At 44.1% G+C, this 22,036-nt stretch overlaps 1 protein-coding gene across 2 annotated transcripts in view; it reads right to left on the bottom strand.

Moving 5' to 3' along the window:
- The window catches only part of LOC142031228 (titin-like), a 244,865-nt gene that overhangs the window by 173,318 nt on the left and 49,511 nt on the right, over positions 1-22,036 (bottom strand). Inside the window, exons 45-78 of one of the 2 annotated variants that reach the window (XM_075028344.1) lie at positions 18,064-20,610; positions 17,094-17,372; positions 15,419-15,982; positions 14,724-15,005; positions 14,333-14,611; positions 13,681-13,959; positions 13,304-13,582; positions 12,894-13,181; positions 12,495-12,773; positions 12,112-12,393; positions 11,726-12,004; positions 11,337-11,615; positions 10,964-11,242; positions 10,558-10,845; positions 10,179-10,457; positions 9,759-10,040; positions 9,355-9,633; positions 8,936-9,214; positions 8,552-8,830; positions 8,138-8,425; positions 7,663-7,941; positions 7,173-7,454; positions 6,288-6,566; positions 5,902-6,183; positions 5,111-5,389; positions 4,698-4,985; positions 4,217-4,495; positions 3,837-4,115; positions 3,459-3,737; positions 3,069-3,356; positions 2,649-2,936; positions 1,483-1,764; positions 446-724; positions 67-348 (exon numbers count right to left, since the gene is read on the bottom strand). In XM_075028344.1, coding sequence (XP_074884445.1) covers positions 67-348; positions 446-724; positions 1,483-1,764; positions 2,649-2,936; positions 3,069-3,356; positions 3,459-3,737; positions 3,837-4,115; positions 4,217-4,495; positions 4,698-4,985; positions 5,111-5,389; positions 5,902-6,183; positions 6,288-6,566; positions 7,173-7,454; positions 7,663-7,941; positions 8,138-8,425; positions 8,552-8,830; positions 8,936-9,214; positions 9,355-9,633; positions 9,759-10,040; positions 10,179-10,457; positions 10,558-10,845; positions 10,964-11,242; positions 11,337-11,615; positions 11,726-12,004; positions 12,112-12,393; positions 12,495-12,773; positions 12,894-13,181; positions 13,304-13,582; positions 13,681-13,959; positions 14,333-14,611; positions 14,724-15,005; positions 15,419-15,982; positions 17,094-17,372; positions 18,064-20,610 — 12,114 coding nt within the window. The remainder of the gene's footprint in view (positions 1-66; positions 349-445; positions 725-1,482; positions 1,765-2,648; positions 2,937-3,068; positions 3,357-3,458; positions 3,738-3,836; positions 4,116-4,216; positions 4,496-4,697; positions 4,986-5,110; positions 5,390-5,901; positions 6,184-6,287; positions 6,567-7,172; positions 7,455-7,662; positions 7,942-8,137; positions 8,426-8,551; positions 8,831-8,935; positions 9,215-9,354; positions 9,634-9,758; positions 10,041-10,178; positions 10,458-10,557; positions 10,846-10,963; positions 11,243-11,336; positions 11,616-11,725; positions 12,005-12,111; positions 12,394-12,494; positions 12,774-12,893; positions 13,182-13,303; positions 13,583-13,680; positions 13,960-14,332; positions 14,612-14,723; positions 15,006-15,418; positions 15,983-17,093; positions 17,373-18,063; positions 20,611-22,036) is intronic. The other variant, XM_075028345.1, reaches the window with a different exon arrangement.

Here is a 22,036-nt window from a genome sequence, read left to right as displayed (position 1 = left end):
AACAGGCTGGTAGAGGCAATTGTGCAAGCTGTAAAATACAGTACCTGTGAAGCAAGCTATACCCACCTAGGACTTGTAAAAAGGCAGAGCACTCCCGCATGCCAGCATCATTTTTGATCTGGCAGATGTACTTCCCAACATCAGCTCCCTCTGCACTGGCAATCTCAAGAGTTGCAATGTTGTCCATAAACCACATTTGTACATTTTCACTCTCCCTAATAACTTCACCCTTGTCCTTGAGCCAGATAACAGAAATTGGTGGGGATCCTTCCACCACTGCCTGCAGGGCTGTTGGCTCCCCAACGAAGATTGCAGTGTCACTCAGCTTCTTGGCAAAGCGTGGGGGTTCTGATGGCAAAAACAAGGAGGTAGAGGAAGGTTAAGCATGCAGCCGGGAGATTATGAGAAGAGGGCGGTGGTGCTGTTGATCCTCTAGCATACAAACCTTTGAATTTCACCGGGCAGGTGCAAGTGTCGCTTCCCACCTCATTCATAGCTTTGCATTGATATTCTCCAGTATCTTGAGATTCCAGATTGAGAATATGAAGACTGGCAATGGATTGTTTTGTTGTCACCTTGAACTTCTTGCTGCTCCTGACCTGCCTCCGGTCCTTGAACCAAGCCACCTCAAAGGGTGGAGTCCCTGCTATCTCACACTGGAGGATGACATCTGAGCCTTTAAGCGTGTCCACAGGGCTTGGCACCTTGCTAAAAACAGGTGGTTCTATAAAAAAAGAATCACATCGTAATGCGTGAGCCTGCTTCCCTGGGTGGGTTTCTGGATAGTAGCAGGAGGCAACATATTCAGGAAAGGGGCCTACACTTATTCTTGTAAACCTATATTTAGTTTCCAAATATGTGGCCTCACCTCTAAAAAATGCTGAGCCCCTGGCATTTCCCAGAAAGCCATCCCAACACTTAGAGTACTAAGGGCAGAAAATGTGACACTTCTGCACCTGTTTGGAGTCAGTGCTCAGTGCCCCTCCTCAAAAGCCACTCTTGCCTCTCCCCAGGATGACATTCCAGCTTTCCCCGCCTCTTTCCAGTCATGAAAGCTACCATCAGTGGGGCTCAGCAACACAGCCTCCTCTTCCGTCTTAAGTTTCATTCCTGCCAGGATCATTGTGTATAAAGAGGAGACAGAGGGATGGCTGCAAAGTATGCCCATCTCCCTCATCATGGCTGGTGTTCCAGCTGGTCCATGCTTCCCCTGTGATCTGACAAGCTTGCCTTATTCAGGTTGCAATTGACTTAAATGGGGAGACAGGGGAATGGCTGCACAGTGCTGAACACCCACCACTATTTCCTGCCTGGCCTCTGCTGCTTAAACACAGCAGTGTTTGAAGGTGAGAGCAGCTGGAGAGACGCTGCCCCAGCAGCCACCAACTGCCATAGCAGCAGCTCCCTGTCCACAAGGATGTGCAGCTGGCAGCGGACCTAGAAGCCAGGGATTCTGGTGGTGTGTGAAGCCATACTGCTAACCTTTCACTGTGACTGAAGTGCTGCAGCTGGCTGTGCCGGCAGAGTTATGGGCTTCACATATGTAATCTCCAGCATCTTCAGTGTTGGCACCCAAGATGGTTAGCATCGCCACGGAGTCTACAAAGGACATGTGGAGCCTGTCGCTCGCCAGGAGTGCCTGGTCATTTTTGTACCACACGGTTCGGATCTCTGGTGTGCCACTGATTTTACATTCAAGTTGGACTGCATCCCCCTGCTTCACGAACCGCAAAGCTTCAGGCTTCTTGATGAACTTGGGAGGTTCTGCAGAACAGAATAAGTATGTAGAGAGTGGCGGTATACCTGTTTGCCATGTGAAATCTATGGTGCTGAGCAAGAGTTATGGGGTTCACAAGAGTATTGGGGCACAACAAAGTAAGCTTGCTACAGCAGCTGGCTCTATTGCCAACTGGAGTTTCCTCTCAAGCAAAGATGTAAGATGGAGAAAAGAAGGCAAAAACAACAACTAAAACTATGTTCTGCCAACTCTGGTGTTAGACAGCTGGAGCTGTAAAGTACACACGAAGAACGAAGGACGATTGCTCCACCCAAGGCAAATTTTGCTGTTACCTTTGAGGGATGAAAACATCCCCAGGCCAGCATGAAAGATTTGACAAGCTCTTCACGCCCAGGAGCAGCAGAAACAAGGTAGGGATAGTTTCACTTGCTTGCACAGCTTTAAAACTTATTTCTGCATGAAGAACTTAAGTAGTCTAGAATAAATCAGCCGTTCAGAACTCCAATTGAAATCTTTAGCAAATTTGAAAGAGTTACCAATGCTGGCCTACAAATGCAAGGTAATTGTATTTATCATATCACCATTTTCTATACAGTAATTGCTATGTGTGAATACCACTGTGATTGTAGTTTAAGCACTAATGACAGTAAAAAACAGGGTAAGTGCAACTCTCCATACAAACAGTTTCACAAGGGGACCTTTCCCTTTGAGATTTTGCAGGCACACAAGGCTTCTACTGTCATGCATTATGGTAGGAGGAGGTCACCACATGGTATATGTCTGCTTTCTGGAAAGATACTTGCTATATATTTCCAAACTGGAAAGGGTGGAAGATGAGACTCAGTAACAAAGAGGTCTCTTTACCCAAGAAAAAGAAAACACACAAACAGAGGTGACTTAATCTTAATACCTTTGACACTGAGTTGGGCTGAGCAAAAGTCTTTCCCAGCTTCATTACTAGCTTGGCAAGTATATTGGCCAGAGTCTCCTTTACCCACTCTGAGCACTCGAAGGTGAGCTGTGTTGGCTACAAATGTAATACTGAAATTTCCTCCAGTTCGGATTTCCCGACCATCCTTGGACCAGGTGATATGTATTGGCTGGGCTCCAGTAACATGGCATTCAAAGTCAGCACTTTCTCCAAAAGGCACATCAATAGATTCTGGTTTGGTGTCAAAGACAGGTGCTTGCTTGGGTTCTAGAAAGACAAGAAAACAGTGTAATACTCATACTTCACAGAAAAGCTAATCCAACACACCAATACCATCGCATGCATGAAATGGGAAGGGGGAGCCTGTGCTCCAGGCAAAAGTTTTGTAAGCCAACACACCTGCCACTGTGAGCCTAGCACTTGAGGTGGCAGTGCCCACAGCATTGGTGGCTGTGCAAGAGTACTGCCCAGTATGGTTCATCTCAGTTCGCACCAGTTGCAGCACTGCAACATTATCTACAAAGGATGTGTGCACATTGTGGTCATCACTTAGCAGCACACCATCTTTATGCCAAGTCACGGTAATTGGTTCTGAGCCATTGAGCCGACACATAAATTTAAGGGGTAAACCAACAGGGTGCTCGATGTCCTTTAATTTTCTTGCAAAGGATGGTGGCCGTTTGCGCTCTAGAAGAAAGCAAGTAAAGGATAAATATACCCCAGGAATCAATTTCTTTATAGTTTTGCAAGAGAAAAAGGATTTGTAGCAAGCTACTATAAAATCATCACCTTGAACTGTTAAGAGAGCCTTTGTAGATGCAGTTCCTACGCTGTTTTCTGCCTTGCAGGTATATTCTCCACTGTCATTGCTAACCACTTTGTTGAAAATAAGTGTAGCAACATTGTCTTTAAAGAATACTTTGTACTCAGGTGTAGACCTGAGTTTCGTATCACCTTTGTACCAAGACACAGTGATTTCTGGTGTTCCAGCAACGTGGCATTGCAACGTTGTATAATCCCCAACAGACACCTCAAGAGGTTCCAAGTGTGTAACAAAATAGGGAGGTTCTAAAAAACAGAAGCCATTAGATAGACTCGTTATAGTGCCAGGTCTTGGAAAGCATACACTTGAAAGAACAGGCAAGAAAAAGCAAAGGGAGCACACACCTAAGGTAGATACTACAGCCTCACAAACATCTCCTCCTGCCTCATTTTCAACATGGCAAGTGTATTCTCCTGCATCTTCTTTGGTACTGTCAAGTATTTCCAGGATGCAGGATTTCTCTGTGGTGGTGATGCTACACTTCTGAGATTGAGTGATGGTGTGGCCATTCTTCTTCCAAGTCACAGAAATAGGCAGGCTGCCTGTGTAATTGCCCTCCAGGATGATGGGCTTGCCAGGCTCCACATACTGATCACTCAGTTTCTTCACAAAGACAGCTGGCTCTAATGAAGGGTAAGAAGTCACAAACGTTGAGCACAACAGGACAAATGGAGGGAAGGAAACAATATTTTAAGGTAAATAGAGAGATGCAATCTTTACAAACCTTTTACTGTAAGGTGTGTTGTACAATTTGCCCTGCCAGCATCATTAGTCACTAGGCAAGTGTACTCTCCACTTTGGAGAGGAGTTACATCAAATAACTCAAGCTCCACAATGGAGTCCTCCAAGTAGATATTGCATTTGTCCCCTGGCACAAGCTCATTGGCCCCTCTAAACCAGTTCACCTTAAAAGGAGGGGTTCCTCTGATAACACATGTAAAAGTGATGCTAGTGCCTGGCAAGACATCCAGAGGCTCTGGTGTCCTCTCAAAAGAAGGTGGTTCTAAACACACAAGAGAAAAAGAGAGATAAGACAGGTTGCTCCAGCATAACCCTGGCATTTCCACACACCTACTGAAGATAAAGAACAAAATATTTTCCAATCAATAATTTTCCCCGAGTGTATTTACAAAAGACCATAGGCAATTTCAAGAAAGAAAGAGAAAAGAGTAGCTCAGAGAGCTTCCTGACCATCGTATACTGACCTTGTACAGTCAATACAGCACTGCATTCATCTGAACCAGCTATGTTGGTAGCTTTGCAGGTGTAAGTTCCAGTATCTGAGTCGCTCAGTGAATTCACTTCTAAAATACATAGGTTGTCTGAAAAGGAGATTTGATGTTTTTCCCCATTGACTAATTTAAGTCCATTTCGGAACCAGGCAACAGAAATAGGAGGTGAACCCAACACTTTGCATTCCAGCAGTGCTGAGGAACCCAGGACACAAGGGGTGTCCTTTAGTTTTCTTGTGAAAGAAGGAGGAATGATTCGATCTGCGTAAGAAAACATAATAAATCCATGGTTAGAGAGAAAAGGAGGGAAGGAATGGAAGACAGGAAAGAGACCATGACTGAACAAAAGTTTTTATAAAAGATAGAAGACAAGCTACCCAACCAACCTAAAACATCAACCGATGCTGTGCAACTGCTTTTCCCCACGTCGTTCTGCACTGCAAAAGTGTACAATCCACCATCTTCCTTCTCTGCATCCATAATTTTAAGTGTAGATACTTTATTGAGGAAAGTAATTCTGTATTTTTGGCTGCTGGTCAGCTCTTTGCCATCCTTGAACCACCCAGTGGAAAGCTCTGGTGTGCCTGCCACTTTGCACTCCAAAGTACAGGCGTCTCCTATAGTAACTCTCATTGGCTCTGCTTTCTCTACAATGACTGCAGGCTCTAGAAGGAGAGATGGGTAACATGTATGGTGAAAACAGGATTTGATTAGTACTAGCTCTAAGTATTATAGCACTATAAAATGGGGCTTACACATTTGATACTAAGGATATCTCAGTTTGTTGGGCTGGGAAATTTTTTCAGCTGTTTTTTCCACCCTTTATTCTATCCTAAACTGGAGATTTCAGATGCTCTCCAAAATGAAGTAAAAATAAGTTTAAACTCCTAGGAGAGAAATGCAACTGTCTGTCCCTCTCCAAGCAGGCACAAGCAGAAGACATGACTTAGAAAGCCAGTCAACTGGATCCCATCACAGTGTAGAGGCCTGTGGTTCCTTTCACCCCTATCCCTGGACAACTGGAAATAAGGAACATGACTACTTCTTTGGGGGACACAGAGATTCTCTGTTTTGATTGTTTTGAACTCAGGGGCATAAGCAAAGCGTACAGCTGACACTAAATAGCCAAATTCCTAACTTTAAAAATATCTTTCATGCACTTGTGCTTCTTACCAACCTAGAATAGTTAAGGTAGCCATGCACTCGCGACTTCCAGCATCATTTCTGATCTGACAGATGTATTTTCCAGCATTGCTTGTCTCTGTGCGCACAAGTTGTAAAGTTGCAATATTTTCCATAAACGTGATCTTCGTGTTTTCACTTTCTCTAATAACTTCCTCTTTGTCTTTAAGCCACTGCACAGAAATTGGCTGGGAGCCCTCGACTCTTGCTTGTAACTCTACTGGTTCACCAACCACAACAGTCATGCTGTTTATTTTCGTCAAGAATTTTGGTGGTTCTGAAGAATAAACATGCAGATACAGTAAATACAGTGCCTATGTAAAGAAGAGCAATGCAGAGCCATTGGGAACACTGCAGATGGCATATGTGCCAATACTTTACCTTTCAGCTTCACAGTGCAAAAACAAGTGTCACTTCCTACGTCGTTCTGTGCTTTGCACTGATATTCACCAACATCTGCAGCTTCAACATTAAGAATGCGAACGCTTGTATGGTAGTTTTTGGCCGTAACCTTATACTTCTTACTGCTGCGGATTTGTCTCCTGTCTTTGTACCAGGTAACATCAAATGGTGGCGTTCCTGAAATCTCACATTCCAGGCTAACCTCACTTCCTTTGAGCATGTCTACTGGAGAAGGCTTCCTGCTAAAGACAGGAGGTTCTAACAAGAGAAGAAAGGAACATTTTTAAAAAGGAGTCTAGAGCTATTTGACCAACAAACTGTTTACTGATATCAGCTTCTACATAATGAGACTGCTGAGAAAATCAACAGAATGAGCAAGGACTTTCCTCATTTTCTGGGCACATTATGGAATGATCTTGCAGGTAGGTGAGCATTCAAAGCTCTTAGCCTCTCTGTAGAAAAGGTAAAAACAGAGAGGTGACCCCGGGCAAGAAGGGTACAGGTCTCATTTAGCTGGTAATATTCTCAAATACAGGGTGTAAAACTGACACTGATCAGTTTGGGTCTGTTCTTTTTCTTCATATTTCAGCTCCTTGATATAGTGGTTACCACTATGATCTGTCTTGGACGTTGACAATCATAGAACTGGGGGACACCTAGCTTAGGACTCATCTGCATTAAGAACAACACCTCTCTTGTTCAGGCACTGGCAGAGGGGGTGAGGGGGGCATTAAGAAACAAACATGACATGAAGAAAAAGGCAGCCCTGAAGTGAGAAATTAATCTCATGTTCCTGTGGATTTCCAAAGGATAAAACCACCAGGGAAAAATAAGATGTAGTCAGAGAACAAGAGGACAGCTAACCTTTCACTGTGACTTTGGTGCTACAGCTGGCCTTGCCGGCAGGGTTGTGAGCTTCACAGATGTAGTCACCACTCTCATCAGTACTGAGATGATTCATTTCAAGCACGGCCACAGAGTCAATGAATGATGTCCGGAATTTTTCACTGGCAACAATTTCATGGTCATTTCTGAACCACACTACTTTCATCTCTGGAGATCCACTTACTTTGCATTCAAGCCGGGCTGAGTCACCCTGCTTGACTACTTTTGCTGCCTCTAGCTTCTTAGCAAACTTGGGTGGTTCTAAAAAAACCAGAAAAGTAGGGTCAGGAAGGTCTGAATTAATACTGGAAAGAAAAGAGTTGGGAAAAGAGCCAAACAACTGTGGGTTGCAAACGTAGGGTAGGGAATTCACTGGGCAATGTATCAAAGGTCACTGAGGTGGGCTTGGCAAAAAGGAAAGAAAAGAAATAGACAAAAAGACTGCAACACAACAAGAAAGAGTGCACACCTGTTACCATCAATGTTGTAGTGCAAGAGTCACTGCCAACGTCATTTGAAACGTGACAAGTGTAGTGCCCACTCCTAGAAGTATCCACTGAATAGAGGGTTAAGAACCCGGTTGACCCTTCAATCCCAATGAAACAAGTAGGACCAGATACAAGTTCTAAGTCTTCTTTGAACCATTTTACTGTAAATGGTGGCGTTCCTTTTAGTGTGGCCTTAAACTCCACTGTGGAATCTGGGATGGCTTGCTGGCTTTCAGGTTTTACTAAGAAGCTTGGTGGCTCTGCAGTTTTTAAGAAAAAGAAATATTCAATTACATCAGAACTGTCTAAGAATAAAGAAAATTAGTGAGATAAGCATGGAGACCAAGTTTTCAGCATTAATGTTAAGAAGTATAAGAGTGTTTTGTTAGCATAAGATTTAAGGTATTTTCTCAGCATCTATCACAAACAAGAAGAAGTAGTAAAAGAGTTTCAAACCTTTCACAGTGAGAATAGCACTGCAAGAATCGTTCCCGGCAACATTAGAGACACTGCATGTGTAATTTGCACTGTCTGCCAGCTCTAGATTAGCAATCTCGAGTGACATCGTGTTCTCATGGCATAAGCTTCTGTATTTTGCACTGTCAGTTATCTCTTTTCCATCCTTAAACCATTTTGCAGTAATGGGGAGTGACCCAGAGACTTTGCACTCCATTTGGATAGAAGATCCAAGAACGGTATCCTTTTTGGTTAGCTTTTTGATAAATGCAGGAGGAATTGATTGATCTGCCCAACACAAAAAATGGCAAAAACACACTGGTTACCTTCTTACCTATCTTTCACAAACAGAGATTATTATTTTTTCATTCTGTCCCTGTTGGACTGGCAAATTTGCCAAATGATAATACAAACCTAGCACAGTCAGAACAGCTTCGCAGGTGCTACTTCCAAAGTCATTTTCAACCTTAAAACTGTATGTACCACTATCCTCCTTTGATACAGGTTCAATCCTGAAACTGGCCACATTGTTTTCAAAGCTCATTGTGTAGTATCTACTGGGCAGGAGCTGTTTACCATCTTTGTACCATCTTATTCGGAGCTCTGGTGTCCCAGCAACAGTACACTCCAAAGTCACGGGGTCTCTTTCAGTGACTTTAAGTGATTTAGCCTTTTCTATGATCCGTGCAGGCTCTGAGATATAAAGTGTATAAAAAAGGCAGTTAGCAACACAGATAGGGGACTGAATTTTCAAGTACTCATCAAGGATGAGCTTGAAGGGTCACACCTTGTACACACCTTGTACAAAAAGTAAAGCAAAACACTTCTCCATGCCAGACTCGTTCTTTGCCTGGCAGGTGTATCTCCCTCTGTGGCTGAGGTCAACATTAGTAAGTTCCAGTGTGGCCACGCTGTTCTCAAAGGTAATATGGTGGTGCTCATCATCTTCCAGTATTTTCTCATCTTTTATCCATGACACAGATAAGGGTTGAGCGCCTGCTACAACACACTGGAAGAATGCGGTACCTTTCAAAATACTAGTGACATTCTCCAGCTTCTTGACGAAGGATGGTGGTTCTGTGGTGTGAGGTTTTGTTTGTTTGGAAGAGAAGTCATGGAAAGTGAAGAGGGGAAAGAGAGATCATATAAAGTCAACCTTGTCACTACAGTTTAGCTAGGGGATGTAATGTTTGGGGTATGCTTCCTAGAGGACTGACCTTTCAAGCTGAGCCTTGTGCTGCAAGAACAGCTCCCACCTTCATTTGATATAATACACTGATATTCACCAACATCTGAGACATCACAGTTAGTCACATTAAGAGTAAATACTGATTCTTTGGTGGAGATGGCATATTTCTTGCTGCTGAACATCTCCTTATTGTTCTTCAGCCACTTCACCTCAAATGGAGGAGTACCAGTCACCTCACACTCCAGTGTAGCCTCCAAGCCCTTCACTACGGCGGTGGGACTCAACTCCCGAACAAATGTTGGAGGCTCTACAAAGAGGAATGAGGGGAAAGTAAATAGCAACCTTAAGTGGTTTTGAGGGGACAAGGCTCCTCTATTCCATCACCACAGCTATGTGACATAGCTGGATGATGACAAGATGTTCAAAACCAACCTTTTACTTTCAGCTCGACGCTGCAGCTCTCACTGCCTGCATCATTGTGGGCTTCACAAACATAAATCCCACTATCCGACACTCTGGCTTGAGTGACTTTCAAAGTGGCTAAACCGTCTATGAAGGAGATGCTGTATTTAGCTTGGTCAGTCACTTCATTCCCATCCAGGTACCATGTGATGTGGATCTCTGGCGTGCCTACTACCTGGCACTCGAAAGTGGTGGACTGTCCTTCACGCAAAGCTACTACAGAAGTTGGCATCTGAATAAATCTGGGGGGCTCTAGAAGATGGACAGAAAAGGTGAGGCGGTATAATATTCAAGGTGGTTTAAAGAAATACAAGGGTTTCCTACCCCCTCCCCCCAAAATGCACAGAAAAATCAGAACCACAAAGAAGAGAAGAACATTGTGTTGCACACCTTTTACAAACAAAGCGGCCTTGCAAGTTGCAGTCCCCACATCATTGCTTATCTGACAAGTGTAGTTCCCGGAGTCAGATGTCCTAGCTGAGAAGAGCTCCAGTACGCTAGATGTGTCGTCCTTCCAGACAGATCGATTGGCTCCAGAGAGGAGCTCCTGGCTGTCTTTAAACCACTTTATCTGCAGAGGTGTAGAGCCTTTCACCAGTGCTTTGAACTGAACCCTGGCGTTGGGCACAACCTCTTGGGACTGAGGTTTTTCCACAAAATATGGTGGTTCTATAATGTGTAAAAAGGAAGAAAGGGGATTACTCTGAGACAGGGGAATTCCAAAATTATGTATGAGAGACCTAACACAGAACAAAGAAGGAGCTCAAACCTTTGACTGTTAAGAACCCACTGCATTGGTTGCTTCCTGCCTTATTTGTTGCTTCACAGGTGTAAGAGCCACTGTCTATGCCTTCCAGTTTATTGATTTCCAGAAATGCAGTATTATCATGGAAAGAATATTTGTGCTTTTCACTTGCTGTTATTTCTTGGCCGTCCTTGTACCACTGGATACTTATAGGATGTGAACCAGACACTATGCACTCCAGGTGGACAAAAGACCCCTTAATGCTGTCCATTTTCTTGAGCTTTTTGGTGAATTTAGGTGGTATAATGAGATCTAGCCAAGACAGAGTAAAAAGACAAAGTATGAAATTCAACCTTGATTGTGGCAGATGTCAGCCTAGCAGAACAGATTTTGTGTGTAAAAACAATGATAAAAGAGAGCCCATACACACCTAGGACATTAATGCTGGCAGAACAGCTACTGCTCCCAACATCATTGTGAACCTCAAAAATGTATTCCCCACTGTCTTTCTTTTCTGTATGAAGCACCTTTAGGACTGAGACAGTGTCTGTAACACTGATCTTATATTTTGGGCCCAACATCAATTCCTTGCCATCTTTGAACCATTTGGCTGTAATGTGTTTCGTTCCCGAAAATTTACACTGCAAGGTTGCTGGGTCTCCCTCAGTCACATCTATTGACACGGCCTTGTCCACGATTGTAGCAGGTTCTGTTGTAAACAAGGAGATAGAGCGTTAAGGGCATCTGTAAAAATGGCAAGGGAACCGTCCGAGATCACTGCAAGCCCTCAGGGTAGGACCAACCTTTGACAGTCAGCAAAGCAGAACACCTTTGAATTCCCGCCTCATTTTTAGCCTGGCAGAAATATTTCCCATCATGTTTCAGCTCAATAGACCTCACCAGAAGAGTGGCAACATTGTTCACAAAGGTCATTTTGATATTGTTGTCTTCAATCACTTCATCGTTGTCTTTCAGCCAGGACACAGTGATGGGCAAGGAGCCTTTAATAGCAGCCTGAAACACGACTGTGCCCCCTCGAAGGGAACTAATGTTTTCTATCCTCTTCAAGAACTGTGGGGGCTCTGGCAGGAAGAAAGGGACTATGTAAGTATGGATCTGGTGCATGACAGTGTGGCATGGAAACCACACTGGGATAAGAGCATGCTAGTGGCATTCTGCACCTTGCACTAACCTTTCAGTGTGACCTCTGAACTGCAGAGGCAGCTCCCAACATCGTTTGTTACTCTACACTGATACTCGCCAACATCAGAAGCATCAAACCTGAAAACGTGGAGGCTAATCAAAGATTTCTCAATGCTTATTCTGTGCTTCTTACTGCTCCGCACAGGTTTATCATCTTTCACCCAAAACACTTCAAAGGGAGGTGTGCCAAGCACCTCGCACTCCAAAACCACATCAGAATCCTTCAAGACTTCCATGGATTGAAACTCCTTGCTAAAATAAGGTGACTCTACGGTGCAAAAGAGAGAGTGCAGTTTGTATTAATCATACTTTCAAAGCCTGTAAAACTGCACTGAGTTTAAAGAGACAAACTATGTGGCTGGATGTTACACACACCTTTGACTGTAACAACGCTACTGCAAATATCTTTTCCAGCATCATTTTTGGCCTCGCAAATGTATTCCCCACTGTCTTCAGTCTCAACCTCTGTAATGTGGAGTATTGCCAAGTATTTTGCAAAAGACATCCTGTATTTGTCACTCTCTTTTAACTCTCTATCATCCTTGAACCACGTGATTTTAATCTCAGGAGTACCAGTGACTTCACAGGTCAGCTCAGCATATCCACCTTTCTTTACCAGATGGGTTGGCTCTAGCTTCTCCTTGAAGGCAGCAGGTTCTGTGGATTTAAGAAAAGTGTTCAGGACAAAGAAGGCTGGAAAGAGTGCCACTGGGTCAAATCCAGCCGCTGAAAGTTTAGAAGAGAGTAAGAATGCAAACCTTTTACAAACAAGTTTGCACTGCATGTTACTGAACCAGCTACATTGGAGACTTTGCAGGTGTATTTTCCTGAATCTGTTGGTTTGACCGCATAAAGCTCCAAGTAACTTGCTAATGCTTCTGTCATAATGTAGCAGGCTCCTCCTGTCACCAGCTCAGTATCACCTTTAAACCATTTCACAGTCAGTGGTGTTGTGCCTTTAAATGTGCCTTTGAAACGTACAGTTGATGCTGGCAGTACATCTTGGGACTCTGGTTCTACAGCGAAGCTGGGTGGCTCTAGATTGCATTGAAAGGAAACAATTGTCAAGAGTAAGACACATGGCCTGTGCTTTGGAGAAGAAAAGTATTATGACATGAAAAGTAAAACTCCAAAAAACATGAAACAAATTGCCAAACCTTTTATAAACAATGTGCTACTGCTGTCTTTGCTACCAGCAGAGTTTGTGGCTCTGCAAATGTAGACGCCAGCGTCACTTGCATCTAGGTGTTTTATTTCCAAAGATGCAGAGCCTTCTGCAAAATGTACTGTATACTTGGCACTTGAAGTGATCTCAGTGTCCTGCTTAAACCAAGAGACGGTCATTGGAAGAGAGCCTGAAATTTTGCAGTCTAGGCGGCATGAGGTGCTAATGATGCTGTCAATATTCTTCAGTGGTTTGGTAAAGAAGGGAGGGAGAGTGCGATCTGTTGAGAGTGAAAAAATGAAAGAAACCAACACATGAGCAAAACAGGCATGCAGTTCAACTTCTGGCTCTGTTGGGCTGAAGGCAGAGTAGCAGGGCTCATTGCAAAGAATCAGTACCAACCTAGCACAGTGAAGCTGGTAGTACAAGAGCTGATGCCCACATCATTGGATATCTCAAAGGTGTACTCGCCACTGTCCTGCATTTCAGTAGCATAAAACTTGAGCTGGGCAACGTTATTTTTAAAGCTGATCCTATATTTTTTGCTGGCAGGTAGTGGCCTTCCATCTTTGAACCATTTGGTTTTTAGCTCTGGAGTGCCTGTGACAGTGTACTCCAAAATGGCTGGTTCCCCTGCTGTTACCTGGATCATTTCGGATTTTTCAATGATTTTGGCAGGTTCTACAACAGAATTAAACAACTGGTGTTAAGGACAAAAGGAAATTGCTCTTCCTCTCAGGTGGGAGACAATGCAGGGATCACAGCACTACTCCACTGACCTTTCACTGCTAGTTCACCAAAGCAGGACTGACTTCCTGCATCATTCTCAGCCACGCAGGTGTATTTGCCACCAGAGCTCAGCTGGACACCGGTAATTTGCAGCGTTGCTAGACCATGTTCAAATGTCACTCTCACTTTGTTATCATCTTGAATAATGTCTTTGCCTTTCATCCATATCACAGAAATAGGCTCTGACCCTTTCACCACAGCCTGTAATGTAATACTGTCTCCAGCCAGAGCTGTCACATTTTCAATTTTCTTAACAAAAGATGGTGGTTCTAGTTCAAAGAAAAGAGACAAGAAGAAATACTCATCTGCTACTACATTATCCCATGAAATCTGCTGCTTAAAGACAGTTTTATGAGACAGCATGTGCAGCAGGTGGTGCAATTCAGCTAAAAACAGGCAAGGAGAAAAGCTGCATTCCCCAGCTGGGAGTTAATGCATAGCCCTTTAAGCTCAATGTCCTTCAGATTCACAGGCTTGATGCCAGATAAGAGTTAAGATATACACAGAATTTTAAGAGAAAAAGAAGATATTCTCCCTCCCCACCCTCCCTAGCCACCCACAAATCCAAAGAAAAGACATTTTAAGAAATGAGGGGTTCTTGCCAATCCCTTCAATAAGTGGAGTTTTCTCTCTCCCACTGACCTTTCAAGATGTATGTTGCACTGCATATGCACTTCCCAACTTCATTAGCTATCGCACACTCGTATTCACCGACATCCGCACTATTAAATGAAGACACCTCCAGAGAAATAACAGCTTTCTGAGAGGTCAACCTGTATTTTTTACTACTGCGAATCTGTTTCTTGTCTTTGTACCAGCTAATCTCAAATGGTCCAGTGCCTGCAACCTCACACTGAAGAACGGTGTTTGTTCCCTTCACTACCTCTGCTGGTTCAAGTGTTCGGATGAAAGACGGAGGCTCTATAAAAGCAGGGAGAAAGAATTAGTCAACCATCCCCACCAAAAAAAAAAACCAACCCCGCAAGGTAGGTATTTCTCAAGAATGTGTCTGGCAGCAGCAAGAAGAACAGACCTTTGACAACTACTTCAGTGGTGCAGCTGTCACTTCCAACCTCATTTACAGCTTCGCATGAGTAGCTCCCACTGTCATCAACTTTCATCTCCAAAATATCTAACACGGCCACAGAATTGACAAAGGACATCCTGTGTGTGTTACTTTCACGGATTTCCTTATTGTTCTTAAACCAAGTAACCTGGATTTCAGGAGAGCCTTTGATTTTGCATTGAAGGCGTGCAGAGTCACCGGGGGTCAGTAAATAAGATGGATCGACTTTCTTCACAAAGGATGGTGGTTCTAAAAATGGGAAGAAAAGGGGAAGAAAAGGGGAAAAAAAAGAGAAAAAGGAAAGAAGGTTGAAATACAAAGCTTTGAAAGATTGGTTCCTAGTGTAAGAACAAAACATGACTTCAGAAAAGATCAGCATAATCTTTGCTGAGCTGCAGTTCTTGTGGTTTCTCTTGCTTTCTCTGTCCACCTCTTCCCTGCATGCAGGAGCAGTTCTTGGATCTGGCTGGTGAAAGAAATATTGAGGCAACACAGAGTGTGCTGGAAGGCAGCAGGGGAAATGAGCAAGAGGTGAATAGACCTGATGGCAGGTCTGAGAAGAGTTCCAGTGTGATTTCAACCCAAAGAAGTCTTTGGCCTGCAAAAGAAGAAATGGGGAACCCAAGAAGAGCAAAGGTAAGGGGGGTGTAGGACTATCTTACCTCTCACTGTGACGCTGGCAGAAGAGGAGCTGCTTCCTGCCTCATTTGAGGCAGTGCACACATAATGGCCTGAATCCTTGAGCTTAGCCAGAGGAATCTCAAGCGAGGCTATTTTGTCTTCAAAGTAAATCTTATAATCTTTGCCTGGAGGGATTTTGTTTCCATCCTTTGTCCACCCTACTGTTACTTTCCTGTCTTCATCTACCTGACATTCAAGACGTATTTTTTTATTGACTGCTGACTGCACTGACTGCAAAACTTTAATGAAGTGCGGCTTGTCTATAATGACCATTTCAGCCTGGCATATGTCAGCCCCAAACTTGTTGGAAGCTTTGCAAGTGTAAATCCCTCTGTCACTGATGGTGAGAAGGGAAATTTCTAACACATGTTTATTTTCCACTTTGGAGATCTTGTGGCGGTCCGAAGGTGAAATGGTAGTGCCATCTTTCTGCCAGGCGACGTCGATGACTGGAGTGCCCGAAACAGTACACAGGAACTTGGCACTTTTGCCCACAAAAGTAGTGATAGATTCAGGTCTGGTAAGAAACGTTGGTGGAAGTGCTTCTGCAAAACAAAGGGGTTCAATGTTATCCAGAGGTGAAGACCAGAGCTTATGCTCCTTCTCCACATTTGCCAGGGACAGAGAGCAAGAGGGGACAGTTTGTCACTGGACGCTCTTAAGCAAAAGAAGCCAGAAGTGAAGGAGATAAGAGGTGTTAAAGATGATGAATTTTTGTTTTTGTACTTCTTGGGTCTGTATATTGCTCCAGAGCTTGAAGGCATTTTGAATCTCTGGAGCAATGTACAAACTAAAGGAAAATACACCAAAAGCCAGAACATCCTCCTCTAAGACTGACATATTTGGGCACCATTCCCTCAAGATAGACAAGTTTGCATGCATTTCACAGTTTGTGCATCTTTCTTTAGTATCTAGTATCTGGCACTTAGCAATGACCACATAAAGATTCCTCCCACAAAGAGAAAAGTGAGAGTAAAAAAATCATCACACACTAAAAGCCCAAAAGATGGTTTTGGGTTTTTTAAAGAAAAAAAAAAGAAAAAGAAAAAAAAAAAGAAAAAGAGATAATTGTATAGCTTTCAATAGACAAAAAAGTCTGCAAATTGAAAAATCTTTAAACCCTCTTTTGTTTAAGAAGATCTATTTCCCCAATCACATAGAGTTCCCCTCTGGCCATGGCACACAAACGTTCAGGTATATGTAGCTGCATAGCCTGCCTCACAACTATAGCTGCAGGATAAACATAGGGTGTTAGGATAATTGCACAGTGATTATTACACCGAAGAAATCAGATATAAAAGTGTATGTTTTCTTGTTGTCTAGAAGTTAAATAAACCTTCTTCAAGAATGTATTCACAAAGCAATCCCATTCTGTTGACAACCTAGTTCCTCATGCTCTGTCTTTCCCCCTTCTTTCTTCCCTTCTGAAACTTTTCACACTGATTCCCCTTTCTAGGTACAGAAAGCACCTAAAAGCAGCATTCTTAAAAATTATTCCTTCTCTATGCTTGTGCCTGCCAAAATTAGGTATGGATTATGTATAACAATGGCAATCAAGAGCTCTACCATAAACATTTTTAAGTATAGCACTGAAAGCATTACAATATACCAAGATATTTTATGGAGAAGGAGAAGTGCTTGGAAGTCTGTACTTACCAGTCACTGTTAAAAGAGCTGTAGAGCTTACACTGCCATGCTGGTTGGAAGCCTTACAGCTATACTCTCCACAGTCAACAACCTGAGGCCTTGGGATCTCCAGCATGGAGAGGTAGTTGGAGGTGCGAATGGAGTATTTGTCCCCATCATATATCTCTCGTCCGGCTTTGTACCACTGGAACTTGACATTGGGAGCAGTCTCTACCTCACAGGTAAACTTGGCCACGTGATTTACAGCCACCTCCAGAGATTCGAGCCTTCTCCTCAGGATCGGCGCAACTGAAATCGGAAGCAGAGAGTCACTCAAAGCCCTGCCTGCTGACATTCTGGAAAGTCAGTGAAGTGACTGACTGGAAAAAAAAAAAAAGGTGATTTACTTGCAATCCATATAAAGTGACTGTAAAATAAAAAAAATATCTGTAAGAAATGAAAGCAGTACAAGGCTCAGTGGACAGAGTGTTACGGTGCATAATGACATCAGAAAACACAGTGATGATAATGGAAAAACAATTTGCAATAGCGATGCACAAGAACAATGCAATACAAACGTATACCACACTATCCTGGAGCTGTGAGAAATTCTGGTGTGAATGAGGAATTGTGCTGAAACTGTGCAACGACTCTAAAGAGTGAGAGAGGGTGCAGCAGTTAGAAAAGTGGGAAGAGCAGGTCCACTTCACAGGCAACAATGGGAGAAGTGGTCGGGATTGAGATACAGCTTGTCCTGACTGTGCTTGTGTGATGAGAAGAGGAAGCAATAAAGTTCCTGCCCAGAGACTGGGGTGAGGGAAGTGAGAGACTTTGCAATGTGGTAAAAGGAGACCATAAATCCAGAGAGAAAGGGGCCCCTCTGATTAGTGGCATGATGGTGTTATAATATTGTGTCTGTATCCAAAGATACAGACACATAGTAGGGCAGTTTCATTAGTAGAGCAGTGTATTAGGCAGTATTTTATCCTCATAATCCAACCTCTTTTAACAACTGTGAGTTTTGCTGCTGTTGCTCTTTTTCCACCTTGATTCAGTGCCTCACAGGTGTACTCTCCTTGGTGAATCTCCTCGCACACTTTGCTAATTACTAGTGTGTACGTGTCCTGATCTTGCAAACACTTGAATTTGTCGCCTGAAGACACCAGTTTACCCTCAAAGTACCAGTTCACCTCTCTGACATTTGTTATGACAGACACCAGCCTGACACTCTCCCCTTCCTCCACAACAGTGTTGACCAGTTTTCTGTGTATGACGGGATAACTCTCTTTGCCCAGCTCATCCTCCATCTTCCCAGCTCTAGTCTCCAGACCTTCTCTGCTCTCTTCCTCACATATTTCTTCCCTTCTCTCCTTCCTTTTCAGTATTTCTGTGGGTGTCTCAATGGGAACACCTGCAGAGGCTACATCAGCAGTGGCTGCAGCTGCACCCACATCCTTGATTTGGCCATGCCCAGTCAGAGTGTTGATTACTTGTGCAGACAAAGGCTGCTCCAGGGGTATTGCTGCCTCCATAGTCCTCTCAGCCTGCTGGGGCTCCAGCTCAGAGGTTTCATCACAGGGTTTTCCTGACAGAAGCAGACTGGAATGGACTGGCAATGCTTTGGATTTTTCATCTGTCAAGAGATGTTTTTCTTCACAAACAAGAGAATAGAAAGCCTCCTTCAAGACTGTTTTCTGGTCAGCTGTGTGAATGCTGACTTCTCCCAAGGAAACTGGGATTTCTATGGGACTGAGTCCTCCGGTGGTCACAACATAGGTACATAGGGTGTATTTATGTTCCTTGGTGATGTTTAGTGTCTGTACTTCAACGTTTTCTTTATCAGCCAACCATTCTGAAAACAAGAGGTTTTGCTCACTTACCACTGCAGCTTTCAGTGCATTTCTAATTTGAGACTTTATGTCCAAGCTGCAGCTCTTGGGAACCTGAGCAGTGAGCTGGCTCTCTTTGTTGAGGACTTGGCTTGGCTGGAGCTGGTGAGTGTACATTGTTTCGTGGGATTGTCTCCCTGCCCTTGGAGACTGCCTACGTGGGCTGGCAAGATCAACGACATGTTCCTCTTCTAGGGGCTGGTTTTCTTCTAGCAGCAAGGGGAATCTCACAGCCTGTCCCTCATGGATTCTTGCAGCAAAATCTTCCTCTGCTGCTTCCAGGGAAGAAATGTTCTCCAGTGGGACAGCTTGGCCCCCAGTAAAGGCCAATTCAGAGGGAAATCTGGGTTCAGCTTTCAGCTCACCTTGCATTGCCTGGAAGCCCTCAAGGACCTGGATGTGGTCACCATCTATGGCATGGCTCTCAGTGCTGCTTGATACTCGTAGAAGGCCTTGGGAAGCCTCTGTCTTCAGAGCAGCCATTTGCTCTGCTGCCTTGGGGATGACTTCCTCTTTGGGCAAGAGTATCTGGGCAGCTACAGTCCCAAGGCAGCCCAGCAGTCGTGTCTCCATCACTGCTGCAGGCACCGCACCCTGGGGGCCAGCAGGGAGGGTTTGCAGTGACTCTGCCAGAAGCCTGCTGCTCCCTTGTGTTGTGGCCACCTGGGTGAGAACCTCTTCAACACTCTGTGCGGCCAGGCAGGCCAGTGGCAGGCCAGGCAAGATGTCCTCCCTGGGCAGCACGTGCTCTGCCTGGCTTGTCTGGAGCTGAAGGAGGGGCCAGGGCTCCCTCATGGCCTCAAGGTTGAGCGATCCTTCCACAGCAGGAAGCTCGCCAGCCTCCTCGTAGGAGAGGAGGCTTTGGTCCTCTGCCACCGCAGAGTGCTGCAAGGCTGGGCTCTGCCTGCACACAGCATGCTCCTCCTTAGGCAGCACAAGGAGCTCAGCAGAGCATGTGGCCTCGCCCAGGGTGCTCACTGCCCTGCACGTGTAGAGCCCAGCGTCCTCCTCCATGCACTCCCGCACTGTCAGGGAGCCTGAGCCATCAGCGTGGCGAGCAACAGAATGACGTGCATCGGAGAAGATCTGATCGCTCCCCTTGAACCACTGCACATCAGGGCATGGCTCCCCAGCCACGGTGTACTCAAAGACTGCTGTGAAGCCCGGTGCACACCGCACGCTGTCCGGCTCCCTGGCAAAGCAAGGGAGCCCTGGTATCCGCTGCCGCACGTGGAGGTGGGCACTGCAAGTGGTCTTACCGTGTACATTGCTGGCCACGCAGGTGTAGTCACCCTCATCCTGCACACCTGCATACGGGAGGATGAGGCTGTGGTCATTGCCAGCAAACACTAACTTACAGTCCATGGATGGAGTTAGCTTCATACTGTTGAAAAACCATTGGATTTTGGGTGCGGGGCTGCCAGTAACAGTAACAGAGAACCTAGCTACATCTCCCTGCCAGACTTCAACATCTGAGACCTGTTTGAGGAAAACGGGGGCTTTGCCCCCCTCCTCCATTTTCATCGTTTCTTTGCTGGAATAAACTGGTTTTTCAGGCTCAAATTCAAGTGTTTTCTCTCTATCAGGCAACTGAAGGCCGCTGCTGTAGCCTTTGCTTCTTCCTTCCTCAGAAGACACAATAAGAGAGCTAGCAATGTCTGTATGGAAAAAAAATTGTTTAGTTTTACTAGAAAGCTTAAGAGAGCAATTGAAAATAGCAATAAACAGTGTTAGTGCAACTATTGTTTTATATCTGGAGGCTTTCTCAATACTGTACAGCAGTTAGCAATGAACATGAGGTCCTCTTGCTGTCAAATACATACCTGCCAAAACCAGCAAGACATGCTGTGTTGTCAGGTTACTTATGAACTTCCCATCTGGATCAACATGTGTGTTTTTTTAAACCTGACATCACAGTATGGGTTAGGCATACCCCCAGGGTGTACAGTGCAAGTAACAGTCAAGCAACATGGGTGCATTTCACAAATAGAATTAAAGTGGTATGTACCGTACACATCTGTATGTACACCTATACAAACAAATACAGTAGAGCAGTGTTAAGACCCTGGTTTAATTCAAAACACCAAGAAAAAAACAGAATGCCGAAATTAGGATTGGAAAAAAGAACACAAACTTTTCAATCCACCAACCCTTCTTTGGGTGCAGTTAGTTCATCTCTTTCAACTCTATCTTTTGTCTAACTCACTAAGATATTACCTCTCCTTTACCAGCTTTGTCCTGGTTTTGCCTTTAGAGCCTTATGCTTACAACACCATTATTACTAAAATCATGAGTTTGCACCCTTGATTTAACATCACTAGTTTAAATCTCTACTTTTAAACTCATGCTGTCACAATGTTGCATATTAAAACTCCCACAATATCAGAGAAAAAGAGGGCAAAGCACTTTAAGGTTTTTCTTTTTGTCGCCTTTGTGAATTAGGCATTTATGTGTCTGCCCACTTTGTTCTAACGGTGGTTTAAAAATGAGAGGAAGCAGACGTCAAGAAGATGCCATTCTCTGCAGACGCTTGACACTAGAAACATCAGTGAAATCTGAGACTTCCAGGAACGGAACAAGCCATCCACAAAAAGCACGGCACAAAGAAAACCTTTGGAAATCAAATCCTGTTGTCCTCACTGAGTCAAGTTTGCTCAGTTAAGGCCCACAGTATTTGATGCTGGAAAGATATGAGAGTTGTTGAAAAAGAATAAAAGAAGTGTGAGTGGATAAATGTCTCCAGGCACTTTAATGGTGAACCTTGATAAGTTTCTCAATGGCAGTGTCTTAAATTCCCAAACTTATTGTGAGATGATAATTTTTGCTGCACTCCAATAACAACTCTAAAGAACATAATGTGCCATACCCAATTCTTTCTCATTGGTTTTAGTGATTATTAATCTTGCCATAAATACCATAATATACATGACATAGCACAGTGCACGGAGTGATTGACTGTTGAGAAGAGATGCTTAGGTTAAAAAAAATTACACCAGTCCTTCAGTATTAACTGCCAACCTTGTTAAAACATTAGGGCAGTTTCCCCAGAAAGGGAATGCACTAGTGAATTTGAGAATGGGTGGC

Source organism: Buteo buteo, chromosome 5 (genome assembly GCF_964188355.1).
Source record: "Buteo buteo chromosome 5, bButBut1.hap1.1, whole genome shotgun sequence".
Classification (NCBI taxonomy): Eukaryota; Metazoa; Chordata; class Aves; order Accipitriformes; family Accipitridae; genus Buteo; species Buteo buteo.
The sequence above is the reverse complement of the archived record's forward strand: the minus strand, read 5'-3'. Positions and strand labels throughout refer to the sequence as shown.